The sequence below is a fragment of the Leopardus geoffroyi genome, chromosome A2 (assembly GCF_018350155.1).
Source record: "Leopardus geoffroyi isolate Oge1 chromosome A2, O.geoffroyi_Oge1_pat1.0, whole genome shotgun sequence".
NCBI classification, from domain to species: Eukaryota; Metazoa; Chordata; class Mammalia; order Carnivora; family Felidae; genus Leopardus; species Leopardus geoffroyi.
The window spans coordinates 3078331-3105685 of record NC_059331.1 but is presented as its reverse complement, the minus strand read 5'-3'; the positions used below and the strand labels follow the sequence as shown (position 1 = coordinate 3105685).

The 27355-nt window shown below is 63.2% G+C and overlaps 1 protein-coding gene and 2 long non-coding RNA genes across 6 annotated transcripts in view; 1 reads left to right on the top strand and 2 right to left on the bottom strand.

Annotated features, from left to right (window-relative positions):
* Nucleotides 1-27355, bottom strand: part of LOC123605115 — a 30470-nt gene that overhangs the window by 812 nt on the left and 2303 nt on the right. The window lies entirely within an intron of this gene.
* On the top strand, nt 742-22121 carry MAP2K2 (mitogen-activated protein kinase kinase 2). 3 transcript variants are annotated; one of them, XM_045491519.1, is made up of 12 exons: nt 758-1138; nt 4619-4829; nt 9611-9757; nt 13606-13683; nt 14205-14256; nt 14337-14461; nt 15020-15233; nt 17082-17146; nt 18147-18208; nt 19289-19334; nt 19741-19870; nt 20962-22121. In XM_045491519.1, exons 1-12 carry the CDS (start codon nt 1047-1049, stop codon nt 21021-21023), a joined length of 1284 nt encoding a protein of 427 aa, XP_045347475.1. In that variant the 5' UTR covers nt 758-1046; the 3' UTR covers nt 21024-22121. The 3 variants fall into 3 exon arrangements, with proteins under 3 accessions (XP_045347476.1, XP_045347475.1, XP_045347477.1); XM_045491520.1 differs by lacking the exon at nt 19741-19870 and having other exon boundaries at nt 742-1138; XM_045491521.1 differs by lacking the exon at nt 19741-19870 and having other exon boundaries at nt 19227-19334; nt 20962-21103.
* Nucleotides 20040-27308, bottom strand: LOC123605116. 2 transcript variants are annotated; one of them, XR_006715583.1, is made up of 3 exons: nt 26797-27308; nt 26444-26632; nt 20040-20238 (listed from the first exon to the last, which is right to left on the bottom strand). It is a non-coding gene; the product is annotated as an uncharacterized LOC123605116 (long non-coding RNA). The 2 variants fall into 2 exon arrangements; XR_006715582.1 differs by lacking the exon at nt 26797-27308 and having other exon boundaries at nt 26444-26774.

Here is a 27355-nt window from a genome sequence, read left to right as displayed (position 1 = left end):
GTGGGGTTGGGGGGGGCGTCAGTGCTTCATGGGGACAGAGTCTCAGTCTGGGGAGCTGGAAAGTTCTGGAGTCAGAAGGGGGGGGTTGCACGACAATGCGAGTGTGCTTGACGCGGCTGAGCTGCGCACTTAGAATGGTAAGTGGTAAGTTTATGCCACATATATTCGCCACAATTTAAAAACTGTTTTGAGGGGCACGTGGCTCAGCCAGTGGAGCACGTGACTCTCCATCTGGCAGTTGTGAGTTCAAGCCCCACGTTGGGTGTAGACATTACTTGAATAAATACATAAATAAGTCAACTTAAAATTTTAAAAATGTTTTGAAATGACCTTTCATGAAAGAATTGGGTAATTGATATCACGGGTGGGGGGCGTGAAAGTGTCCGTAAGTGGCAAAAAGACCGAAGTTGACCCTGGGTGGCCTCCCACAACTTTTGGGGATCTTACTGGCTCACGGAGCCCTAGTCGAGCACCCACGAGGCTCACAGGAACACGGCCTCACTCCGGCCCACCTGCCCGCTCTCATCCCTAACCTGCTAGCTCCGTCTCCCCTGCGCCTCCGCCCAGAGCCCCAAGCGCATGCGCAAACGCGCCGTCGGACGCGAGCTAGGGCGCAGGCTCAGGGCGCCGCCTCAATAGGTCTCCGCCCCCTTTACCCTCCCCCCACCCCCCACAGGAAGGCGGCCTCCGGCTGGTGCGCAGGCGCCGCGGTAAGGGGCGGGCCCGCGCGGCTCCCGGCGCTGGTTCTCGCGAGAGGCCGGTCCGCGATCTCGTCGCTCCCCCTCCCTGCCCTCGGCCTCCCGGGCTCCGGCTGCAGCGTCAGCCTCGGGCGGGCCTTCCTTGCGGCGGCGGCGGCTCCTCGGCCTCAGCCCCGGCGCCTCTCGGCGCCCCTTGGCCCCGGTCCGCAGCGACGCCCGCCCTCGCCGCCCCGGTGCCCGCCTAGGCCGCGGCCGCAGCCCCGGGCTCACGTCGGCGCCGCCCGCTCCCGGCCCGCCCCCTATGGGCCCCGGTTAGAGGTGCCGCCGCCGCCGGCCCGCGGAGCCCCGATGCTGGCCCGGAGGAAGCCGGTGCTGCCGGCGCTCACTATCAACCCCGCCATCGCAGAGGGCCCGTCCCCCACCAGCGAGGGCGCCTCCGAGTGAGTGGGCCGGGCTTGGCCGGGTTGTGGAAGGGGAGGGGGTCCCCGAGTGGTGAGGTCGGTAGGAGGGGGGGAGGGTCCCTGAATGCTGAGGTCGCGGGAAGAGGGTCCATGAGTGGAGAGGATGGGGTGTTGGGCCCTGAGTGGTGAGTGGGGGCTGGGGGGGGGGGGTCCCTGAGTGAAGAGGTTGGGGTGGGGGATTCGGAGTAGTGAGGTCGGGGCAGGAGGTCCCTGAGTGGAAAGGATGGGATGCAGGGTCCTGAGTGGTGAGGTCAGCGGGAGAAGGTCCTGAGTGGAGAGGATGGGGTGTTGGGGCCCTGAGTAATGAGGTTGGGGGGGTGGGGGGAGGTAGGGTCTGAGTAGTGAGGTCGTGGGGTAGGCGTTCCTGAGTAGTGAAGTTGGGGAGAAGGTCCCTGGGTAGTGAGGTTCAGCTGCAGGAACCTGGGGGGGGGGGGTAGGGGAGCCACCGCCTCTGGGGGCTGGAGCCTTGCAGACGCTGGGACTTGGGGGACAGAAAGGAGCATCTGGGACCGTGGGGGTTCAAGGTAGCAGAGTCGTATTGTGTGAGGGGCACGTGCTCGTGAGGTCAAGCCAGGGTGACCCCTTGGCCACAGAACAAGTCCCCACTCCTGTTCCCCACGCTAAAGAGAGGCAGGGTGGTTCCAGAGGCCCCTAGCTGGGGTCTGTTTGCTGTGCCTGTGGTGTGACCCGGTGAGAACCAGGGGTGATGGGTGAACTGCATGTTGGGCACCTCTCGGGGGACTTGGCACTCTGGGCCCCGGGGGAGGGAGTCTTGGTGGCTGTGTGTGCAAAAGCTGACATCTTTTCCTGGCTCTGAGTTTGCGGCTGTACGTGGGGATGTGTTCCTTACTTTCAAAAACCTACTGCTGCTGCTTCTCACAGGAGAGCGCCTTCTTCATACTCCCTTCTCTGCCTCTTACCGTGGTTTCTGATTTCCATCCCTTCCAGAATTCCCCCCGGTAGAGGAAGCCAGCCATTGGAATTCCAGTGTTTTTTTTTTTTTTTTTTTTTTAAATAACCACAGCTGAGTTGCTATTAAATTTAAAATGGATTAATCAGCTGACTCCAGAATGCATTTTAGATATCACAGGGCAATGCCAGAGACCTTGCAGAGTCTGGCCTCGAAAGCTGCCTCTTTAACTCTACGGGAAGGAGTCGTGTCGCGGACGCTCATTGCTTTGCCTCCTCTCCTCTCTGTCCATCGGTCCTTCTCAGCCATTCCTCATCCAGGTGCTTGTTAACCAGGCATTCAGGGAGCACCTGCTCAGGCCCATGGTCCTGGCTCGGGGCCGCGAGCAGGGGCTTTGCAATCGCGCAGGACACGGGTTTGATTCCAGGCACTGCCACGTCCGTGCACTGTAACCCTCAGGCAGGTTACTTAACCTCTCTGAGCCTGTTCCCTCCTGCGTGGGCCAGGACTCCAAGATCCCCGCCTCCCAGGAGGATCTGGAGAACAAAACAGGGTGGGGTTTGCAAAGCTCTGATACCCAGGGGCAGGTAGCCCCCTGCCTTCTAGCAGCTTCTTTGCAGTACTGGCCCAGATGGCATTGCCCGGCCAGCCGCAGACCATCTCGTTCCCAGCCTGTGCCCCGTTGCTCAGGCCTCTGAGTTCCAGGCTCGTTGCGGTCAATTGAGGGATTGGAAGGTTTCTGAGAAATTTCTAGTCTCCCTCTTTCATTCCCTGTTTGAACCCCTCAATGAGGTCTATGGGGGCGATCAACCTTGGTTTAAAGGCCATCAGAAATTGGTGGGGGCGCCCGTTTGAGCGCCTGATTCTTGATTGCGGCTCAGGTCATGATCTGAGGGTTGTGGGGACATGCATTGGGCCCCACGCTGAGCACGGAGCCTGCTTAAGATTCTCTCCCTCCTGCCCCTCCCCTGCTTGCTCTGTCTCAAGCTTGTGCTCTCTCGCAAAAAAAAAAAAAAAAAAAAAAAAAATTGATTGCCATGGACCCCCTGAGGTGGCCCATTCTCCTTTAGAGACTTTTCTCAAGTACCCTCCCTGTCTGGTCCAGTAAGCCCCTGACCACAGCCAGTATTTGAAACGTGGCTTATCCAGATTCAGGGGAGACGGAGTAGTTAGTATAATACGTGTTCCAGATGCCAAACACTTTAAATGAAAAGGAAGAAAATAAGTATTTGTTAATCGGTTCTTATTGATTTCATGTTGAAAATTGTATTTTTTTATTAAAAAAAATTTTTTTTAATGTTTATTTTTGAGAGAGAGAGAGAGAGAGAGAGAGTGAGCAAGCAGGGGAGGGGGCAGAGAGAGAGGGAGACACAGAACTTGAAGCAGGTTCCAGGCTCTGAGCTGTCAGCACAGAGCCTGATGTGGGGCTCGAACTCGGGAATGGTGCAATCATGACCTGAGGTGAAGTCGGATGCTTAAGTGACTGAGCCCCCCAGGTACCCCTGGAACAGGAGTTTCTTTCTTTCTTTCTCTCTGTCTTGTCTCTCTTTCTTCCTTTCTTCCTTTCTTTTTTAATTTTTTAAAAATGTTTGTTTATATTTGAGAGAGGGAGGCACAGAATCGGAAGCAGGCTCCAGGCTCTGAGCTGCCAGCACAGAGCCTGACACGGGGCTCGAACTCACGAGCTGTGAGCTCATGACCTGAGCCGAAGTCGGACGCTTAACTGAGCCACCCAGGTGCCCCTGAAAATTGTATTTTTGATGGGTTACGTCAAACATGTTGAAATTAATATTACCTGGTCTATTTTTAAGGTATATTTTTTTAATGTTGCTAAAATATTTTTAATTGCACACATCTAAAATAAAATAACTTGCATGTGTGGCTTTTATTCTTTTTTTTTTTTTTTTTAATGTTTATTTTTGCGAGAGAGAGCACAAGTGGGGAAGGGGCGCGGGGTGGAGGCGGGTGCACAGAATCTGAAGCGGGTTCTAGACTCCAGGCTGTCAGGGTAGAGCCCAAGTTGAGGCTCGAACTCCCGAACCATGAGATCATGACCTGAGCTGAAGTCGGACACTTAACCGACTGAGCCCCCTGGGTGCCCCCTGTTTGGTTTCTTTTGCACAGCACTGTGTTAGTCCTTGTGTGCATTGAGCTAATGTCTGCCCACCTCTTACAGGGAGCTGCTTTTTACTCCAAGATTTGGTTTAAAGTCAAGGCATTAGTGAAATTACCTTATTGTCAAAATCCCTTGGAAAATTCCTTGAATCACCCAATAAAGTGCCGAGTACGTGGTTGGTTGTTTTACTAAGTGGCTCCAGGAATGTTGTGTGTATAAATGCTTAATGTTCAGAGCAACATAATACGAGCCCGTCCTCAGGGAGGGGGCCGTGTCCTCTGCACAGTACTTGGGTCTGATCTGTTCCCGCGTCCTTCCAGCCACACACATGGGGCCTGGCATGCGGCGGCCACACGGTGAGCCTGGCTGGCCCAGGTCATCTCTCTGTAGCTTGCATGTTCTTGGCTAGCCCTTGCCCTTGGGGTCTTTGCAGAGCAAACTTGGTGGACCTCCAGAAGAAGCTAGCAGAGCTTGAACTTGACGAGCAGCAGAAAAAGCGTCTGGAAGCCTTCCTCACCCAGAAGGCCAAGGTCGGAGAGCTCAAGGACGATGACTTCGAAAGGATCTCGGAACTGGGGGCCGGGAACGGCGGGGTGGTCACCAAGGTTCAACACAGACCCTCCGGCCTCATCATGGCGAGAAAGGTAGGTGAGAGGCAGTTGGTGAGGGCGGGCCCTGCACCCCTGCGCGGTGCAGCAGCGTGTGGTGGGGCAGGCCTCTGCTTTCTGATCCGCCCAGGGCACTTGGGCACTCGGGCACTCGCCCAGGCCCTTAGCGAGAGCTGGCCCTCTTGGGATGCGGAATGCCCGCCTGCCTCGGGCTGCCCTTCCTTGACCGACCGCTGCCTTCCAGGACTTCAGGTCACGTTCCCAGAAACATCCGGACTGGGACAGACTGGCTCCCTCTTCTGGGCTCCCAGGCCACGGTGCAGCCCCCTGGCTAGGTGGGCGAGAACCCTCCCTGAGAGATGTAGGGGTGGAGAAGAGGAGGGTGTGACCATTTGGGGACTGGTGACTCCTACACGCATAACCGGGGGACACAGTCCGTGTGATAAGTCGCTCAGCTCATACAGGCATAGCAAGTCAACCCTTTCTGGAAGCCCGTGCCCCGGTGGTTCCCACCTATGTTCTCAGAGCCCTGAACGCCCTGCGCCCAGGTGGGTCCGCACGGGTCCTGCCTTCCCTGGGTTCGCCATGCTCCCTTGCCGCTGGGATTTAACATCGTCGCTCTTTCTCCTGCCCCCAGAGCACCGCCCTCCCTCCTGAAACCTATTTCTGTCCCCTTCCCGCAGGCAGCCTTTTCAAAACCAGAGCAGCCCCAGAAGTCTCTGGTCTGCCGTCACCCAAAGAACAGGGGATAAAAAGGCAGATGCGAGATTCAGGGGCGGTGGGGGGGACTGAGAACAGAGAGCTGGTCAGAGTTGGCTTGAGGCACCAGAGAGTGCTCCCGGGCCAGCTGAGCAGTCCCCTGGGACGTGCCTCATGGTAAGCCTGAGCCTGGGAGCTTGTCCACACCTTTACGGACAAGCCTTCGGAGTACGATTCGGGAGCTTGAGCCTGGGGCCCGGATGAGTTCTGCCATGGTGCTCCCTTGTGATGGGTGCTCCCCTGTGACGGGTGAGCGAGCCGTCGCCGTGAGGGAAGTGGGGTGAAGTCCACATGGGCACTGCCGGTCTTAACAGCTTCCCATGCTTCCAGAAGTCCTTCAGAGTAAAAAGTTAAGAGAAGAACAGGTCTAACCTATTGGGAGCAGACCTCCCGTTTTGTTCCCCGTAGATTGTGGCCTCTCAGTCGTGTGGGCCCCGTGGGGCTGCCCGCCCAGCACCGTGTCGGAGCGGAGCTGTGCCCGCGGGCACTTACTTGGTAGACGCTTGGAACAAGAAGGCCGTCCTCGCAGCCAGCGCAGTTCGGGGCTGCGACTCCACAGGCCCAGGAGCTCTGTCTCAGCCAGTCAGCGGAGGTCGTAGGCTCTTTTGAATCCCATCCGGGAGCCCATTTCACCCAAGAGGCCGGTTTGTTTTTCTTCAGCTGGGGGCGTAGGTGGGAAATTGACACGCAAAGCGGTTTTTGGGAGACCGGCCTCGGTCGTTCCCCGCCATTACCCTGGGTGGATCCCGAGTCCCCGCGTGCTGGGTCTGAATGCCATGCTTTCTGAGTACAGAGCTTCTCAGATCTGCAAATGCAGCCCGCCAGCCGGGCTGGAGTCCGAGGGCCAGGGTGGGCTTCTCCGTGGGCCAGCATCCTTTGTCACCCGCGTGGCTCCGGTCCCTTTGATCGATGGAGGTGGGGGGCACGTGGAGGCTGGTTACATAAGCCCCGAGTGAACTGGTCTGGACTTTTACAGTCACACTTGATTGTGTTTTCTTGGCCGAAGCACGGCGTTCTGACCCCTCGTGCCCTAGGAACCAAACCTGCGTCAGTCGGGCCAGGAGAGTCTGCAAAGATCACGTTGGTTCCGTACATGCCTCCCTAGACTGGTAGCGGACGAGTGAGTTGGGGCCTTGTGTTTGCACGGCCCCTGGGCACTTGCTTGCCTCCGCGACGGAGGTTTGTGGCCTCTGTAAGGCCACATCGTGGGACCAGCTGCCATCTCTCAAGTGCCCGGCCCACGGCCGAGCCAGCGTTATGTTCTGGTTTAAAAGGAGCAACAGCCCCACTTTACACACGGGCAGCCTGACGCTGGGTCGGGGCAGCGTGTGAATTGGCTGGGGTGGGCCCCTCTCAGGCTGGCCCTTTGCAGTCAACCCCGACTTGATGGGCGCTATCAGCTTGTGGCGTCCAGAATTTATTTCCCCCCTATCTGTAGCTCGCACCTCCTGGCCCCCCATCGTGCGGCGGAGATAATCGCTTTACACCCCGAGATGGTTTGGTGCTGGGTTTGGATGCCGAGCTCCAGCCTTATCTAGTCCTTGGCGTCTGCGTGACCCCAGGGCAGTGGCGTGGAAAGCGCGTGGTGTTGGTGTTCGGGGAGCCTGGCCCCAACACGGACTTGCCCGCCCACCAGCTGAGTGCTGCCCAGAGCAGGATTTAACCTCGCGGCACCTAGACCTGCCCCTCGGCCCTCCTCCCACCGGGTTGATGTCGGGAGTTGTGAACGCACGTGCTCAGAGACGTGCCCCTCGCTCCCTGCTCCAGCTTTTCCCCAGACGAGATGCTGGCAGGCTGGCTCCTAACTGATCTGGAAGGCTCGCTCTACAGTCTCGTTCGCCCCCGCGTTCTCTCTGCAGCGTCCTTCCCGAAAGCCTTTGACTGACTGTGGCCTTACTTCACGTTAAAGGCTCCAACCCCAGGCGTCCGGGGTTCCGTCCGGTTGTGCCCCCTTCTGCCCACTCTTCCTCTTCTGTGAAGCCTGTAGAGTTCTAGCTCTGCAGCTCGGTCGTTCATCTGCGGCCCCTTTGAAGTTCTCGGTCGAGAGCCGCACCGTCGGCAGCAGCTGGCCCGGTCAGCCTTGGCCACGGAGCCGTCGGGACACGGTCCGGCCGAGGTGTGCTGTCTGTGTAGGGAAGCGCTTTCCGGGTTTCAGGGGCTCGGGGTGGGGAAAGCTCACGGATTATGCGTTGAAACAGTAATGTTTTGGTGCATCGCATTGAGTGAAAATACACGAAAAATTCCTCTCCTCTGTTTTCCCTGTACTTTTCCAATGTGGCAGCGGGAGGGTTTAAGACGGAACACGCGGCCTGTTCTGTGGGGCAGCGCTGGCCGCCATCAGCCCGTATTGCTCATCCCTCGGCCTCAACCAGGCCCTCTTTCTGGGCTTTTGAGAGGAGACCGCTGCCTCCTGGGTAGACCGCCGCACTCCTTTTCGGAGCCAGCGTGTCGCGAGTGTCCCCGCCGGGCAGGTGGTCCTGCAAAGGGGAGAGTGTCCCCGAGTCCTTGGACGGGTGGCCGCAGGGGCGGGGCGGTGCCCAGGCGTGCGGCCAGAGTTTGCCCCCGCAGGTGGCAGCGACAGTTCCCCGACTTTGCTGGGGAAGGCGAGGGGCACCGGGCACCGTGCCACTGCGACCCACCAGTCACGGCCGCCGGGGTCATCGTCACGAGCTGACGCCATGTGCCACCCTGAACTCCACAATCACGCCTTCCTGGTGCCCTCAGTCCGCTCTCTGTCCCCCCGCGGAGCACCCATTCCCCTCCATATCCGGCCAACTCTCACCTGGCCTTCCAGGCCTGGGGAGCCTCCCCCAAGCCAGTTGTCTCCCCTGCTCCCTCCGAGCAGGTCTTTACCACTCCCTCTGCCCGTCACAGGGACTCCATGCAAATGTCTGAAAGGCTCAGACACCCTCGATCCCTTTCCACCTCTCCCGTTTCTCTTGTCCTGTCGCAGTGGTCAGGGCAGCTGAGATCCTCAGTGGCCAGGACAGGGAACCACAGCCTCAGCTCTTTCCTGGTGGGTGTGGCTCTTGGCGCTTTGTCACCTGCGTCCTACATCTCTCCAGATGCTCCTTTGGTTTCTCACCTTTTGAATCTCGAGGTGACCGTCCCCTCTGCCGACTTAAGCTCAGGTGAAGGGGAGCTAGGACCCTCGGGTGGTGGCCCGGAGCTCCCTCCGTGTGGGGATGCGGGACTCCAGAGGCAGACCCCTGGCGGAGAGGGGCGGAGGTCCCGGGCCACCCTGGGCTGGGTCCTGGGCTGGTGCTTTGGGTGACTGGGGGGGAAGATTCCTCTTACCAGAGCTCCCCTGTAGCCAAGTGAAAATGTTCGCTCCATTGAGGTTTGCTTTAAAACAGGCTTTCTGAGATGTACTTTACGTGCCACACCATTTACCCTTTTGCGTGTGTGTGTGCGTGTATGTGGGTTTTTGGCCCCACCTCCCTTCCTCCACTTACCCTTTTTTTTTTTTAAATGTTTATTTTTGAGAGAGAGAGGGAGACACAGAGTCTGAAGCATGCTCCATCCAGGCTCTGAGCTGTCAGCACAGAGCCTGACGTGGGGCTCAAACTCCCGAACTGTGAGATCATGACCTGAGCTGAAGTCGGAGGCTCAACCGACTGAGCCACCCAGGCCCCCCCCCCCCCCCCCCCCCCCCCGCTTACCCCTTTGAAGTATATGTAATTCAGTGGTGTACATTCACAGACCTGTGCATCTGCCACCACCGTCTATTCTAGAACATTCCCTGTCCCCAGAAAGAAACCCCATGCCTGTCAGCAGTCACCTCCCCGGCCGTGGATGAGCCTGTTCCGGACGTTTCACACCCGTGGACTCACACCCCGTGTGGCCTCTCGTGGCCGGTTCCCTCCCTGAGCGTTGTGTGTTCGGGTCCGTCCGCGGGGCGGCGGGTGTGGGCGCCTCGCTCCTGCTGGCGGCCGGGGGACGTGCGCGTGCGCGGTGGCCACGTTCATCTGTGGACGTGCGCGCGCGCGGTGGAAGCCCCCTCGTTGCGGGTGCCCCTCCGAGGCCCGGTCTCGAGCCCCCTTCCCTCTCCCTCGCAGCTGATCCACCTGGAAATCAAGCCGGCCATCCGGAACCAGATCATCCGCGAGCTGCAGGTGCTGCACGAGTGTAACTCCCCGTACATCGTGGGCTTCTACGGGGCCTTCTACAGCGACGGCGAGATCAGCATCTGCATGGAGCACATGGTGAGTGCGCCCTGGCGGGCGGCTGGGGGTCCCCGCCTGCCAGCCTCGGGCCGTGTCCTCAGACGCAAAGCACCGTTGTTTCCAGGGTCCTTCCCGAGATGCCCCAGGCGGGGTCGGCGTGTGCGCGCGCAGGTCCCGTGGTTCTCTGCCCCCGTTCCGGCCTCGCCTCTCCCTGGGTGCGTGGCAGAAGCCGTTCCCTGCTGGCACACGGCCCGCCTCGTTTTCCCCACCGGCCGTGTTCCGGCAACGGCGCGTGCCTGTAAGGTGGCTTATTAAACACTCCTTGATGGTGGGCACGGGCTGATCCCGACCCGTCCCAAGCCACAGCGGATGAAATTCCCTTACACGAGACGCGGGATAAGGTCCCGAAGCTGGAGTTGCCGGGCCCAAGGCGTCCAGCAATCTCGATTGATGTTTCCCAGGTGCCCTCTGAACAGAGAGCTCCGTTAAAGGCGAAACCCCGCTCTGCCCCCCAGCTCAGGCCTGCGGAGTCAGAAGCTTCGGGGTGGAACACGGGCACCTCTCTTGTTTCAAACCACCATGGCTGATTCTGACGAGCCCCCTTATTAAGAAACTGTGGTCTTGAACGTCAGAACTGGGTGGGATCGGGTGTAACAAAAGCAGAAGTGGTCAGAGCTGAGGGCCCCGGGAGGAAATGCTGCCCACCCTGTTCCGAGCCGAATTCGTCAGGTGTGGGGCTGTCTGCCGCCCGGCTCCCCGGGCCCTGGCCCTGTGGGGCCCTTGCAAAACCAGGATGCTGTGGCCTTAGGCACAGCGGCTTCGGTTACGCCTCGCAGGCGTGCACCGTCCCCTCCGACGGTGTTGTAACGCAGGCAGGAAGTGAGTTTCAGCAAGCGCCCGTGAGGGACGCTTCGTGAGCGCTCGTGGTGTAACCGTGCCCCAGACGGGGTGCTGCAGGCCCCAGGCCCCGGGTCAGGCAGTGCCCCGCCCGCCGGTCGCTGCCAGAGAGAGCCAAGGGCAAGAAAGGTGGTCGAGGCAAGCCTCCGGCTCCCCTCCCTGCTGCCCTGGAGCGCGGTGCGGTCCGAAGCTGCCACCTTCCCTTGCAGAAGAGGCCCCGCGTCCCACCTCGGCCCCCTGGCCCCGCTTCTGTTCTCGGTTTCCTGCTGAGGCATCTGCGCCTCGGCGACACGGAGAATGGGCTGCAGTGATGAGGGGGAGGGGCAGGGATCCCGGCTGATCGCTCGCTCGTCCTCTACACATTCCTGGTTGGGTTCTTTCGGTTTGCTTTTATCACAAGGGTGGGAGGGAGCTAGAGCGAGCGTGTAGCACCCGTGAGAACACGCGGTCAGGTGAGGCCCGCGCTCCCCACCTGCCGCGGGGGTTACCGTGCACGAAGCCAGGAGGCCACCGGTTTTCAAGTTTCGGGTGAGCCCAGAGGAGGGGGCGGTCTGGGCAAGGAAGGCCTGGAGAGAACAAGATGACAGCACAGTAACCGGGGTGGGGGGTGGCCCCCAGCCCACTGCCCTTCGTGGTGTTTTCATGTCACACGATCCCCTCCAGAGCCACATTCCCCAGGGTTTTCTGTCTCTCCGTCATTCACTCGTGTGCCATATCGGGCGACAGCCTGGGGTCAGGCGTCCACGCCACCGCTCGCCTCTTAGCGGCACGGCTGGGGACGAGGTTCTCGCCTTCCACCGGTAGAGCTGGGGGGCGGGAGAGCCAGCCTTCCGCCAGCACCTGGAGCCGAGGGCAGGGGGCGAGACTATCTGCGCAGGTTTGCGTGCGAATTGGCTCCCGTGTCCAGCTGGGAGGACTCCGGCCCCTGCTTGCAGCAAGAGACCCCCAGCTGGTGACGAGCAGCGTGGATTCCGCACGCAGGGATGGTCTCCCCTGGCCGGCCCATGGGGTGTGTGGGGCTTAGAAGCAGCGGGTCGGTGGTTTCCTGGTGGCCTGAGGCTGTCGCTGGGGCCACTCCGGGCACGGACCCCGCAGACAGCGGGTACTTTGGGGGGCAGCCTGCTGACTGTTCACAGGCACCTCTTGGTGTTTCCTGGGGTCTAGTCAGGTCTGAAGTCACACCTCCGCCCGGCAGGGAGAGGAAAGGGTGATCCCCACCCAGGCCGGGGACAGAGGTGACTGGGCGACAGGGCGTGTGTGCCCCGAGCACGAGGCTCCCTGAGGAGAAAGTACGCATAACGGGAGCCGTTTAGGTACGTTTGTGAAACTCCGTGTTTCCCCGCGCATGTGGATGCCGATGCAGATACACAGAAAGATCTGGAACAATAGAAGTCACGCTTCAGGGGAGGCCAGCGGACTCCCCAGGAGATTAGGGGGTGACGTGCCTACAGTTGAGGGTTTTATAAGGAAAGTACTCACGTAGCACCTGCTTGATCAGGGTACAGTTCCCAGAGCATTTAGGACACCTACGCAGAATGAAAGTGTGGGATGCTGCACACGCGTGAGATTTGGGGTCAGAGACACCCAGTTGTGCTATATCTCTGCCACTTCCTGTCAACGTGACTTCAACGATTTACACTTAGTGCAGACCAGGGGGGGTCTCATCCGGGACTGCTCTTGCCCCAGGGGACACCGGGCCACGTCTGGGGACGTGTGGGACACGTGTGGCCGGCAGGACTGGGCAGTGCCTGGCCTCCCATGGCCTCTGGGGATGTTCCCCCCGGACATCCTCGTTTATAAGCCTGTGGTAGGTCCGTGACAATTAAGAATGAAAAGAGCCGCGTCAGGAAGCAGGGTTATGCTTTTAAAAGAATTTGTTTTTTGGTTCTTCTAAGATTGGTTGATGCAGGAGAAAACGGGAGGGCTGGAAGGAACGCCCCCGCCCTGCAGACAGAGCGGGCTGAGCCAGGACGCCCGGTCCCGAGGGTGGCCGTCTAGGCACTCGAGAGTCACGTGCAGGTTGTAGAGGCTTCATCGTGTATCGGCTTTTCTAGAACTTCCCACCCCTGGCCTTTCTCACTGGGCACAACTCGGGTAGAAGTGCTGGAGATACGAGGCCCCGGCACCCCTGGGATTTCAGGCTCTCCTCCCCGCACCCCTTCCTCTGGCTTCGAGGAAGCCGCGTGGCTGTAGGCAGCCCAGAGCCGCTTGGTGGAGACCGTACCGGCCCGAGGCTGCCCAGCGTTGAGCTCAGATGCTGGCCCCCGCGCGTGGAACTTAGTGGGTCCATCTAGCGTCCCAGGGGACCCAGTGGGCATTCCTCAGAGCCCCACCTAGTTTTGGTCTCCAGGTTTGCTGTCCCACAGCCTGCGGGTTTAAGGCCATGACTGGGGTGGGGTGAGGTGGGACTCAGACTGGCAGGACCTGTGCCCGTCCTTTGAAGGCAGGACGTATCTGCGCACAGCGGCGAGCGCGTGACAAGGCCTGAGGGACGGGGGCCCGGGAGCCGGGAGCTGTGGGCAGCGGTGTTTCTCCTGTGCCGGTGCCTTCGGGCCCCCGCTGCCCTTCTGCCGGGTCTGCCTCCGACCTGCAGGAGGAGAACCCAGCCCCAGAAGCTGGCTGCTTCCCTCCGCCTGCTGCCAGTGTGGCGAGCTGGGGAAGGCTGAGTCCTGGGCCTCGCTTTCTGGGAGGATGGGCCACCTAGGACACCGGCCGGCACTCTCGTGGCTTCCTTACTGGATGGAGTGTCCCGAGGCCCGGAGGTGACAGGGACCGGAGGGGGTCCCTGCTCTTGACCAGCGAGTCGCGTCTGGCTGTGGTCTGGCCTCCGTGTCCTGTGGAGGAGATTGAGCTCCAGCTCCTGGGAAGCGGGGAAGTGCTCCGCTGTCCTGCCTGCTTCCCGGTGTCCCTCTGGGACTCCTCCTCTGCACCGCAGGCCCCGCCTGGCCCACCGCTCAGAGCCGGCTTTCTCCCCTCTGTGCCGACCCTAGGACGGCGGCTCTCTGGACCAGGTGTTGAAGGAAGCCAAGAGAATTCCCGAGGAGATCCTGGGGAAGGTCAGCATCGCGGTAAGTGCGAGGGCTCCAGGCGCACTCCCCCTGCACCGACCCCCCCCCCCCGGCCCCCCAGGGCCGCCGTACCCCTGGGGCGGGTCCATGTACCCACTCCCGGCCCTGGGCTCCGCACGAGTCTATTCTTGTCCTGGCCCCAGTTGGAGGTCCCCGTCTCTGGCAACCGAGGGGCTGAGCAGGTGGCACCTCTTTGCACATGAGGTGGAGGGACGCTTTCCTGCCCCGCACGGGCCTTGGCGCCCCGTGGGTGGTACCCCACAGTGCTGTCCTCACGTGGCGAATTAGCCGTCGGTCTGCGGGGCCTCGGGGCAGCCCGGCACGGAAGCTCTCAGCAGACGGTGCCCGTCAGGCTGGCGAGACCCTCCAGGCAGTGGGGGCGGGGCGTTGTGGCCGTCCCTGCCACTCTTCTCGCTTGTCCCAGCCTCACGTGGGCTCCTGAGCCCGTCCCAGTCAAGTGGCCCCTCGGGTCTGCCCGAGACGCCGCCCTGCTCACCCGCTCCCTCCCTCCCACCCCGCAGGTTCTCCGGGGTTTGGCGTATCTCCGGGAAAAGCACCAGATCATGCACCGAGGTGAGCGGGCCGGGGCGTCTAGGCGGCGGGCGGGCCAGCCGGGCCGGGCCCCCCTCACCTGCAGCTGGTTCCGCCCGCAGATGTGAAACCATCCAACATCCTCGTCAACTCCCGAGGGGAGATCAAGCTGTGCGATTTTGGGGTGAGCGGGCAGCTTATCGACTCCATGGCCAACTCCTTCGTGGGAACTCGGTCCTACATGTCTGTAAGTCTGTCAGGGAGCCTGGGGGCGTCCGTACTCTCCCCTCTCCTGTCAGCTCTTCCTTGTCTTCCAGAAGTTTTTCAAAAGCCTGCAATTCTCCGTCACACGCTTTGTGTTTCTGCTGGGGTCCTACTTTCTGTCCAGATTCTAGCGACCTTGTCTTCTCACTCGGGGCCTTCTCTGGAAACACCTGCCTCGTTCCTTTCCGCCAGCATCAGAGACTAAGTGCAGGGCTGGGGTCAGTTAGAAACTGGCCCTCAGGTGTTTTCAGAAACATCTGGGGGTCTCGGGAGCAGACTCTGAGAAGTTAGTCTTGGGATTGTAGCAGAGTCTACACTCTGCCTCTTCGTGGGCTGGTCATCCTTTTCCAAAAGTGCCAGAGGTTCGGGTCTCGAGTGCCGTTTCAGCCCCGGCTGGGAGCCTCGCTGTCCCAAGGCGGTGGAGCAGGGGATGGAATGGCCTTCTTTGCATTGCCGGTCTCTGGAGGGTGGCAGGGCCAGCATGGGGACGCTAGGGTCCAGCTTCCGTCTGGGCGTTTCTTTGCTCCTTCTCCCCCGACAGCCAGAGCGGTTGCAGGGCACTCACTACTCGGTGCAGTCGGACATCTGGAGCATGGGCCTGTCCCTGGTGGAGCTGTCCATCGGAAGGTACCCCATCCCCCCGCCGGATGCCAAGGAGCTAGAGGCCATATTTGGTCGGCCCATGGTTGACGGGGCAGAAGGAGAGCCTCACAGCATCTCACCACGGCCGAGACCCCCTGGACGCCCCATCAGTGGTATGGCCTGAATCTGGAACTTTGGACTGGACGGGCAGTGTTACCCGTCCAGGGTATCCCGGGGCACCTGAGGCTTGTGGGGACTGCCCCCCAGACCCGGTCCTGTCTCCCACGGGGTGTCCTGGGCACCTGAGGCTTATGGGGACGGCCGCCCAGACATGGTCCCATCCAGGGGCAGTTGCACGTGTTAACCAGCTGTGGGGCATCTAGAAACTAACCTCTCAGCCAAACTGTCATTTGGGTGGTTTTTCCAGCACTTTATTCCGGAAACGCTCAAACGTAGAGAGATGCCCACGGGGATTGCCCAGTGAGCACCCATAGGCCCACCGCCTGGACTTTGGGCGAAGGCTCTGCCGTTCAGAAACCGAGACTGACTCAAGTCAGACCCCCGCGGCTGGTCTGCCGGATTCAGTCCCGACACGCAGCGCAGGAGGGAGCGGGAGGCTGGGGGGCGCCGGGGGCCAGCTGGGCTCCCACAGGGCTCTCCGTACCCGCGGCGGTCACCTGTGCGGTGGGGGGCTGCCCAGGGCCAGAGAGCTTCAGGCTGGCCCTTTGGCCGCTTTGGAGGGCGAGGGCGAAGGGTCACGGCAGCGTAACTAGGAAACAGCGCTCAGGGCTCTGCTGTCTTTCTTTTCCTTAAGTCAGGTGACAGGAAGGGAGCGGAGTAAGTCTGAAGGAGTGCGCCGTGGACAGCGGCTGGCCTGTGCCTTTGCTTCATACCAGCTTTACAGAGAGACGTCACACACCGTGTGACTTACTAGCTTAAGGGGTGCAAGCCAGTGGCTGTGTCTTCACAAGGCTGTGCAGCCATCACCACTGTCTGGTTCCAGAACGTTCCATCACCCTAAAAAGAAGCCCCATCCCCGTCACCCCTCACTCCCGCCCCAGCCCCTGGCAACCACGAGCCCCCTTCCCGTCCGTGGACGAGCCCGTTCCGGACGTTTCACACCCGCGGACTCCCAGCCCGCGTGGCCTCTCGTGTCTGGCTCCCTCCCTGAGCGTCGCGTGTCCGGGGTCCGTCCGCGGGGCGGCGGGGGCGGGCGCCTCGCTCCTGCTGGCGGCCGAGTGTCCCTGTGTGTGGCGCTGTGTCTTCGCTGCCCACAGGCGCCGGCAGTCCGGCAGCGGTTTGTGAGTCCGGCTCCTCTCCTCTCCTGGTGCCAGACCCAGGGGGTCCGGGAGTCTTGGTTTTCTCCCGTCTCCCGCCCCCGTGTGTGTCCTCGGGCCCTGGCTCCGTCCCTCCCAGCACCAACTCCCGGATGGCATCGCGGGCACTCCGCCGAGGCCCCGTCCCGGCAGGGAGAAGCCGCAGGGGGTGTCGTGCCAGGCCGCCTCGGCCTGCCAGCGCCTCCCCCAGCCCCAGCTCGCGTGCCCGTTTCAGGACAGGGGACAGGAGGCGAAAGTCCAGCGGCCAAACCTGGCCCTGGTCAGCTGGGCCAAAGACAAGGGTCAGCTACCCCCAGCCGCTCATCCATCCTGGGCGGCGTTTGGGGCCTGATGCCGCCTTCACCCGCGGCTCCGAGCAAGGTCACGCTGCCGTCCTTGCTCGTGGTCACCCCCCACCCCCTGCCTGTGCGCTAGAAAGCAGGGGCTGTGACTTTGGCACAGCCTGGAGGCAGCACCGTGCCAAATGTGTGACTTCTCAAAAAACACTCCTGTTCGTTTTGGCGTCTCGTCTTGTTTTGTTTTGTTAAGTCACGGGAGGTTCAGAAGAGAAGCCGCTTTACCAGGGAGGCAGGCGCAGTAGCCGGGGGCACGGCCAGGCCGCCGCCTCTGGTTCAGGCCGGCGTCGGGGGGAAGGGTGCTCAGTGGACGCCCGCCTCACCCCTGGGTCTGTCTCTGCCCCTGCAGGCCACGGGACGGACAGCCGGCCGGCCATGGCCATCTTCGAGCTGCTGGACTACATTGTGAATGAGGTGCGTACCCGGAGCCCCCGGCCCGGCTGCCCGGGGGCGGAGTAAGCCGTTTGGCTTCGATTTGCCCGCGTGACTCAGAGGAAGGGGCTGCAGGCACAGACCGGAGCTTGTCGCGGGGGGCAGGTGGCGGGACCGCTTCCCTCATACACACGAGTGAGCCGCGGGCACGGACGGGGGTGGCTCCTCGGGCCAGGAAAGGGCTGAGTAGGGCCTGACCCCGAGGCCCGCCCTCCCAGCTCGGTCAGGCCACCCTTCCTGGGCGTTGTGTGGGCCGCAGCGTGTTCTCGGTGGCCCTTTTGAGTCTGGGCGGAGAAACAGGGCGGCCGGCCTGCCTGAGGCCCTGGCTCGGTCCAGGGCTGGGCGTCCAGTGAGCAGCTCAGAGCAGGGTCAGTGATGACAGAACAGGACGGGCTGGCTCTGGTGACACAGCCCTGCACCTGGCAGCCACGCCCAGGCCCAGCGAGCACGTCTGTCCTCCCACCCCTGCTGGGTTTCACCGGGACCGTTGGCCCACAGCTTTCCCTGACAGGGGCTTAGCCCCACACACAGCTGTCCCCACCCAGGCGCCTGTGTCCTGGCTTCCCCAGCTTCCAGGCCCGAACCTGGAACGAGCTGCCCCCCCCCCCCCCCCCCCGGTGGTCCCAACCCCCTGCTGGAGACAGGTGGCCCAGACAGTACGACGCACATCTGTAAAGTGGGGGTGGGCCCTGTCCTTTCCCCCCACAACCAGTTGTGATCCTGAAGCCAGACCTTTCCAAAGAGAGCCCTGAAGAGCCTGGCCGAGTTGGCAGGGCGGGTGGGGAAGCTGCTGGAAGACAGGGTGGGGAGGGGTGCCTCTCTAGCAATGAACGTGAAAGGACTGGGGCCAAGGGCGGTGCCTTCTGAGGGTCCCCGAAAAGTGCTGTGCTGTCCCCATGGACGCAGGACTGGCAGGCGCCTTTCCCCGTGATTCCAGAACCATCCTTGAGCATCTAACCCCCACCTCTCTGTCCGCCCACAGCCACCTCCCAAGCTGCCCAGCGGTGTCTTCACCCAGGACTTCCAGGAGTTTGTAAATAAATGGTAAGGTGCCACCGCCTCCAGCACGGTCTCGGGGCGGGCCGGGGCGGGATGCCAGGCCGCCAGGGGCCCCGCCTGCCTCCCGGGATGGCCGCCCACACCCTGGCCACCGACCCAGATGTGCACTTCCTTCCTGGTCTGGGGCCAGGCCCCTCTGCTGGGACCGATGGGCGCTGCCGGTGGGTGGCCATGCCTGGGGGGCACCTGGAGCCCACCCGAGAACCCAGATGGGTTCCCTTTCGAGGCTGCTGAGTCGTGGTGTCCAGCTGGTGGCCCCATCTTGTCCCCAGAGCAGACGAGGGTCACGGGCCGTGTGGAAATGATGCCATTCCCGCCTCACCTTCCACCAGCAAGCACCTCCGTTTCCTAGCCTCTCAAGCCCGTAACTGCCCCATCTTCCACATGAGCCTTCCCAGTCGCTTTCTGGCAAGTGGCCACCTTTTCTTGCCGCGTCAGCCCGGGCCCGGGGCGCGCAGGCTCCGGAGCAGGAATGGGGCTGGGAGCCGCCCCTCACCCTCAGGGCCGTCCTGCACATCAGGATGAGCGGCCGGCAGGGCATCGCACACAGCAGCACACCCGCTCCTGGTGGCAAAGCCACCACTGGCCCTTTGCACGACCGCTGGCCAGCATGCTGCAGCTCAAATCCAGTGACACATGTCAATGCTTCTGTACCCGTCGCGTTTTCTTTTGTGTTTGAACAGCCACCATTTGGCCTCAGGCTGGTTTGAGCAACGGTTCTTAGGGGCAGTTCTGCTTTTCTGAAGGAAAAAGTTCCATTTTGACACTGGGACTCCCAAATTGGGGACATTCGTTAGCAGTGTAGCCGCATTGCCGCTGGGCCTGACGGAGCAGCAGCGGGGGCGTCCCCACGGCCTCGCCCCATCCCTCTTGCCCTTCTGTCCCCGGGGGTCGTGCCCTCCCAGCAAGGGGGGAGCAGAGCAGACTCTGTGCCTTGCTGCATCCAGGCTTCGGACCGGCCAGGCGTGGGGACCGGGCTGACCCACCCCGGCTCCGCACGCGGGTCTCCGCGGCCACCGGCTAACAGCCCTGCCTTGTCTTCCCACCCCCTGTCCTCCTCTCCAGCCTCATTAAGAACCCAGCGGAGCGAGCCGACCTGAAGACGCTCACGGTGAGTGAGGCCGCGGGTTCCGGGCCCCGGGGGCGCTCCTCGGGGCGCGTGTGGGTCCCCTGCGGGTCTCCTTTGCTCCGAGCAGCCGTGGCGCCCTTGGCTCCCGGAGGAGCGGGATGGCTCAGCTGTGCCCGTGGTCGGGGCCCTCACGCTTCTGTGTGGCTCCCGCCTTGGGCCTGGCGGGCCCCACAGATCGGGGAGACCCGAGGGCCGCCGGCCTCCCTGTGCGGCGTCCGGTGTCTTCGAGAAGCCAGGTGGGCGTCAACTCCCCTCCCCCCCCCCCCCCCCCCCCCCCCGGCAGGGTGGGGGCGGGTGGGGCTGCCAGCCCGTCGACCTGGGGCATTTCTGTCTGTGAATTTGACCCCCTCCGCTGCCGGGCCTCCTCACCCACAGCCACCCTGCCAAGCCTGGGGAGGCCTGCTCTTCAGGCACTTCCACGACACGAGACCGTGAGGGTCACACCTGCTGGTTCTCGGTCTCTGGTGCCGAGCGTCACAACACGCGTGTCTCTCAATTACCGGAACGTGGTCTTTCCAGTAAGGGAGCCTCAGCCTTCCCGCTTGCTGCGGTTAGCCTCCACCTCAGGACCTTTGCAAAGGACAGTGCTTCTCCCCAGGGGACGTGTCCCGGGCCCCTCTCAGCTGGCCTGGCTGCTTCCTGGGGTCTCGCCTCAGCCCCTCCTCTGACGTGTCCCCAGACACCTTGCCCAGTCCCACATCCTCTGTTCGTTCTGGTGACGACCAGCGTCTCCTGGTCGTGGGCGCCACCGAGAACGCCCGGCGGGAAGGGTCTGCGCGCGGTGACTCTTCCGGAAAGTCTTCCGACGCAGGAGGTGTCCCAGTAACGTGTGTTAGAGGCACGTGTGACGTCACAAACGTCTGTTCGTTGTAAGATACACGAAAATCTGTGAAATAGAGAAACTGATGGCGGGGCCCCCGCAGCGCCCCCCGGGACTCTCTGTCCCACTTATACCCTGCTGTGGGACCGACTTTTTGACTTCCCTTCTCCCCCGTTCCTACCCCCTGCCTACAGGGCAGGCAGCAGCTGGGGGTCCGGGTGTCGCATGAGGAGACCAGACCTGCCCCCAGGACCCACCCCTCCCAGCACGGCCCGCTGGGAAAGCGTCGCTCACCCCCACCCCCACCCCCACCCCCCGGCCTGCAAACCAGGAACCTCGGGTACTGAGCTGTCCTGCGCAGGAACTGCCAGCCGCGTGCAGCTTTCTAAATTACTTGAACCGAAACAGAAGGCCTGGTTTGGCTCCTCAGCCACAGGAGCCACGGGTAAAGGCCTCGGAGCCTCCCGTGGCCAGTGGCTGCCGCAGCAGACAGAACGTGTCAGGGACTTCACTGTCCTCCCAGAGGCCCCTGTCGCTCCAGATCAGACGTTCTCACCCAGGGGTGACTGTCCCCGGGGGACACAGGGAGGTGCCTGGAGACGCTCACGGGCGCTGGGGCCGGGGTGCCGCTCAGCCCCCCGCGGACGATGCCAGGGGAGCCGCAGCGCGGGGGGGGGCACCCGGGCCCGAGTGAGCGGGCGCAGAGCGGCCTCCTGCCCGCGTCCCGGGCGGGCGCATCCGGACGGCCCGCCGGGCCGGGTCGTTGACGGGCTCCTCCTCCCCTTCCAGAACCACGCCTTCATCAAGCGGTCCGAGGTGGAGGAAGTGGACTTCGCCGGCTGGTTGTGTAAAACGCTGCGGCTGAACCAGCCCAGCACGCCCACACGCACCGCCGTGTGACGGGGTCCCCCTGGCGCCCCGCTCTCCCCCGCCCGCCCGCCCGTCTCCGGGGAGGGCGGCCCTGCTCCTGGCGTCTTCTCAGACCTGCTTCCTTAGGTTCAAAACAAAACAGGGAAAGAAAAAGCAAACTGTGCCCATCGTACTTGTCCCATTTGTTCTGGGGGGTCAGACCCTGGCCCAGTCCCAGGGCGGGAGAGCCGCCCGGGGAGGCAGCGCCAGCCCCGAGCCCGCCGCCCGCCGCCCACCGCGGGAGGAGGGGGTGGGGGTGGCACCAGGAGCCGGCCTCACTCTGTTCCCAAGGGATGCGGCCTCGGAGGGGACCTCTGGACACCGGCGTCCTTCACCGGACAGGGAGGGGCGCCCCCGCCCCCTCCCCCCAACGCCCAGCACTGTCCCTGGAGGTGGCCGTGGGGTCGGCCCCTCTGCCCTCCCCACCGCCTCTTGTCACTCAGCGTCCCGTGACCTGCGCCTCAGGAGGGACCCGCTCATCCCCGCCCCGTGCTCAGGGGACAGACACTTCTGACTTCACGGCAGCGAGCCGGCACCCGGCAGAAAGGATGTGGCGGGTTTCCAAGCTGTCGGTGGAGCCAGCAGACGAGGCCTGTGCCGTCCCCGAGCCTGCGCACCGCCAGATGGGACCAGGTGGCTCCTCGTGTCCCCTCCGCTTTCCCAGATTCGGGAGTGACTGCCCAGGGCGGGTCACTCGGGCCGTCCGCGGGGTCAGCCGCAGCCGCTGGGAGAGGGAGGTGGTCCCGGTTCCTCGTCCGTCGGGGCCCGGCCGCGCTGCCCCTGGAGCCGCTTCGGAGACTTTCTGTCCTCGGAGCCCCGGAGAAGACGGAGCTGGGAGCTGGGGGCTCCCCTGGACGCTGCCCGCGGGCTGGGACGAGCCAACGCTCAGCTTCGGGGAATCGCAGGAGGAGCCCTCGTCTCCTGTGGACACCAGAGAGACGGGTTGCTGGCTCCTTCGACCGGCTTTCAGGGTCCTCCACTTCCCAGATCCCCCAAAGTCTCACCTGGTCAGGAGGAGAATAAAGATAAGCGGAAGTCGACCGGTGTCACTCTGTGGGGCCTGGTGGGAACATGGTCTGACCCGCGGCCTCTGTGGCCTTGTGTCGCACATGCCCAGCCCGGCTGCGGCCGGCCAGCCCCCATTAACGGCTTGCCCTTTTCAAGGACTGAGAGACCGGGTCCCGAGGGTTTGGGGGGGGATTTGGAGTCGGTGGGGTGAGGCCCGCAGGGTCGACGACGAGCTGAGGGAGGCTGATGCAAAAGCGGGGCAACCTCCAGGGTCAGGACCCCAGAGGGGTGGGTGCCGCCCTGAGACCTCCCCTCCGCGGTGACCCGAGGCCAAACCAGAGAAACTGGCACTTTCTCTCTCCATCTGCCCCAGACCAGGCTCCTGGAAAGCTGGGGGCTCGCCCGAGCCTTGGGGACCTAAGTGTCCCCTCCCTGACCCATGTCCCCTGCAGGCGCCCGGCCGTCCCCACCAGCTGCCAGACAGACCTGGTGACCGTGCCTGTTGCAAGGGGACAGGCTCCTCGAGCACTTCAGAGCTGCTGGCTCGGGGGCCCGGGCAGGAGGTGGCGTCCAGGTCCTTCCAGGCCTGTCCGCGGCCCGTCAAGACGGAGCCGTTCACGCGGCCGTGGCCCCCGGCTCCTCCCGGAGAACTCGGCACAGCCCGCACGGGAGCGGCACAAGGACACCCCCTCCGTGTCCGGGGCTCCTGTGGACACACGGGGGCGACGCCGGTGACCCCCGACACCCCCGCTGTCTGACCTCGTGGTCCAAAACCAAACCAGTCACGGAAGGAATCGTTTTGGGATCTTGCGCGTTGGGCGCTCCCTTCGTTGGTTTTGTGTTTTCTCCACTTTTGGTTTTTGGCGCTTGGTTTGGAGGAAGAAAATCCCAAGCGGGGGGCCCGTTGGTGCGGAAGCTTCTTCCGGCTGGACGCCTTCCTCCGTAGGAGCCGTACTGCACGCGAGCACGCGCGCCGTCCTCTGCGTCCCTGGAGAGCCGGGCTCTTGCCCGTGGCGTTTGCGCCTCCGGTCCCGCTCCGTCCAGCCCTGTGGCCCGCGTCCCCTTCCCGGTGTGAGGAGCCCCAGGGCCCGCAGGGCGGAGCAGAAGGAGGTGTGCGGGGTCCCGGTGGCCCCGTGCACGCCACGCGGTTGGGAGATCTAACCTCTCAGCCGCGCTTCACGCCCGGGAAACAAACGGGAAGGTAACTGGAGGGTCTGTTCGACTGGCCCCACTGTAGGCACAATGTCACCGTTTTACCTCGTGTCCGCTATGGGACAATGAGCAGCGTGGTCTTTGACATTCTCCTCTCCCCTCCCCCGCCGCCACAAAGTCTTGGGGACCTGGTAGGTGTTCTGCCCTCACGGCACATCTCAGACCCGGCACGTGTCGGTGCCGGTGCCCCCCGCGGCCCGGGGCGGTGTTGGGCAGCACAGGCCCAGCTCTCCATGGGGATGACCTCGGCCCCTCAACCCGGGGCCACAGGGCCACGCCTGGGACACCTGTGGTTGTCCCACGGGCGGTGGGGCCGGGGAGGCCACTGCCCAGTAGCGCCCGGGGCGCCCCGCGGAGAAGGGTCCCGAATGGCCACGGTGGCCAGCGGCGGGTGAGGGGAGGGAGACCCTCCGTTAACTATTTGGAAAAGCAGCAGAGTCCGGGCCCTGCTCCCACGAGACCTCAGGGTAGATCCCCGAGGGGTCAGACGGTGCAAGCCAGGGTGAGCCCCGCGTGACCCACCCCTCTTCCGCCCACGCAGTGCGTCTGTGTGTGTGTATTTATTATTTCTTTTGAAGCCAGCTCCACGTGGGGCTCGAACTCTCCACCCCGAGACCACGAGGCTCCTGCTCCAGCGACTGAACCCCTCAGTGTGTGCGTTTAAATGGGCGCAGTACCCCAGGACCTCGGTGGTCACGTGATTGTGGAAGGCAGTCTCCTGGGGAGGGGGGGTCAGTGGAGGCCCCTAACCCAGGGAGTCTCACCTAGGGCAGTCCTGCCCCCCAAGAGACACAGGGCGGTGTCTGGGGACATCTGTGGTTGTCATGACCAAGGTGTTCCTGGTATGGGGGGGAGGGGGTCGGGAGCCCGGGATGCTGCTCGGCCCCCAGAGCGCCCAGGCCGACCTCTGCAGGAACGACCCACCCCAGGGGACACTGCCCAGGGGGGAAACCTGATTCAGCCCCAACCCCGTCCCCAATTCGACGGTCCAAGAGGCCACGGTTGCCCAGCCAGCAAAGGTCAGCGCCTGCCTCGTCTGCGTCCCCGCAGCCCTGCCTGGACTTCCCACGTCCACAGCCGGGGATGCCATGTGGCAGGAGGGATGTGGGCAGAGGTGGCCCAGAACCTTCTGGAAGGTGGGGAGTTGGGAGGAGTGCGCTCAGCCAGCAGCCGGGGTGGAGGTGTGTGCCCCCGGCAGGAAGCCTCAGGTCAGAGGCGGAACTCGGCCTCCCTCTGTGGGCCGCGGACTCCGGGTTAACAGAGGTCAGAGGAAACTGACAGGGTTTCCCAGAAAGCGGGGTCCGCCGCGGGGTGGGGGGGCGGAAGGGGAAGGGGCCCGGCCCGCCCCCCTCCCGGGCTCGGAGCTGACCAGGTGTGTGCGCCCCAGGCCAGGTGGGGGGAGGACCCACCTGGCCGGCCATCCCCATGGCAACGCAGGGCTGGCTCCCGAGGAGGAGGAAGGAGGAGGAAGGAGGGCCGGAGGGAGAGGCCTGGGCCCCACGGCTGCCTGAACCGGGCCGAGGCTCAGTCTCGGGTTTCTGCCCGGCCTTCCCAGGGGACGGAGGGGGGCCCCGGAGGGAAGGACTTGGAGAACCAGAGGCCCCAGGTGAGGGAGGGACCTCGGCCTGCAGCCCTGGCTCCTCCCATGAGACACCTACCCCACGGTGGTGGCCCCGGGACCCCGGGAGCCCCACCGCATTGCTGCCCACCCCCCCCCCCAGCTCAGTGGCCTCAGGGAGGGTCCTGCCCCCCGGGGAGCCTCCCTTGGCTCCCCGCCCCACCTGCACGGGGTCAGCCCAGGCTGCCCCTCCCCCAGGAAAGAGCAGACCCTCTCCCTTCACCCCAGCCGCACCCCATAATGTGGGCGACACGTTCAGCAGCTCTCGGGACCCCTGTCCTTCCTCTCTGACCCCCACAGAGGCTGCGCGACTTGCCCAAGGTGACCTGGGACCCATATGGAGGGTCCAACCTGGCCCGGGCCAGACTCCGGCCATCCTGCCTGCCCCGCACTCGGTCACCGTCTTTTCCCCGGGCTGTTCTGCGGTGGGGTCCACGGCCCGGCCACAGAGCTGGACGCAACTCCCAGCGCCCTCCAGCCTGAAGGCAAAGCGAGACCGAACCCCACGGACTGGCTGTTCTCTCCGAGAACTGGCTACACACGAGGGTCAACGAGGGCCCTCGGGGGCAGGGAGGGCGGGAGGGCCCCCCCCCCCCCCCCGCAAGCAGGGAGCAAAGCTGGGCAGTGGGGCCCTAGAACACGGGCCCTGGAGATGGGCCTGGGGGGGGGGGGCGAGGCAGGGAGACGGGGTTCAGAATATTTCACGACTGTCCAGCAGACCAGTGACCACCCCCCAGTAGACGTGGGAAGGAACCTGGGGTCACAAGGCCCCCACTGTGCCTGGGGTTGACCCTTTCATCTCCGTCGCTGTGGTGGGACACAAGGAGGCCGGGACAGCGGCTGCCATGTCAACGTCCCACTGGCCTTGGGCATGGGACCGGGTGGGGGCCGAGCGGGGAGCCAGGTCGCTTGGACGTCTGGCCAAGACACCGGTGCTTTGTGCCAGGGCCGGCTGCCGCCCGCGAGCCAGGCAGTCGTGTCACACGAAGGGGTTCAGGAAGACGAGTTAACGGGGAACACGATGCACAGAGCCCAGCACGGGGGTCCAGTCCCAAGGGTGGCCGTCCCCTTGGGGGCCCTGCCAACTGTGCCGGAGGGGACATTCATGGATTGACAGGGGGGCCGGACCTCTGATTGCAAAACAAGTCACGGAGAGCTGGGTCCAGGGCAAGGCCTTGGACTGGAGACCCCCCTCGTCCTCCCCTGGGGCCCAGCCCTGAGGTCCGTCCCTCCACAAATACCCTGGTCCAGGGGGCCTGCCTCGTGTGGAAGTCAAGGCCGGCTCCTGAGAAGCTGTCCCGTCCTCCCTGCCCCCCAAAAGACCAAGCCCACCGGCACCGCTGTCCGCTGCCCCCACGGTCCCCGTTCTGCTCCCCTCTGAGCCTTGTCACACTCTGTTCCCTCTGCGCCTGCCCGGTTCCTACTCACTGACTGGTGGGCATCTGCTCAGAATTCACCTTCTCAAGGCCAAGGCGTCTCCCCTGCTTCCCCACCCCAGGTGGCTGCATTCCCCCCTCCACTCACATGCAAGCTCGTGCAGGGGTCAGTCGCCACACCGCTGTCCTGACACCCCGCTCCTTTCTTGCAGTGACGGGCTTGGATTTTTCCACGGGGACCCAGAAGCTCTCTAAGCACAGCCACGTCACCACCCTCATGCCAGTTGCCCCCCTCCCCGGGGACCCAGGGTGCAGGTGCAGGGGCTGCCCAGGGGTCCTGGGGATGAGGATAGGAGAGAGGTGGGAGGGGGGAGAGGAAGTGCAAATCTCTCACTCACTCTGGCCTCCCTGTCTTTGCAACTGCTGTTCCCCGGTTCTGGAAGGTTCTCCTCGCCCCTCCCCCCCTCCCCCCCCACCCCCGGCCCCCAAGGGCCGCCAGACCTTCCGGGGAACCTTCAGCACCACTGCTGGTGTGATTTTTCCATCTCCCGTCTTTGCGGCCTGGGACTTGGCTGGCGGGCTCTTCACCATGATACGTACATAACTCGGGCAGCAGGAGAAAAAAAAGCAGGTGAACTTGGACTGATCACAACTAACTTGGTGCATGAAAGGGCACCATCCAGAGACAGCCCACAGAGTGGGAGGAAATATTTGCAAATCTTGTACACGGGAGGCGGGTCTAGTTGTAAGGATGTGCGAAGCAAGCGTCCTTACAACTGGACAGCCAACAGTTTGCCCAACGACAAAGCGGGCAGAGGATGTGAACGGACATCTCCCTAAAAGATGGCGTCCAAGTGGCCACTGAGCACATGAGCAGACCTAGTACTCAGTCTCCCTGCGGGTGACCCCTGGATCGGGGCCGGGTTTCTGGCCGGTCCACCGAGGGGTGGGGTCTCGGCACCAGGACCTGGGAGGGGAGTTAGCAAGGCCCAGGCGGGGGTCCTGAGGTTGGGGGTGTGCTGTTCCCTGTCTTACCCCACATCAAAGGCGGGGAGCTTGG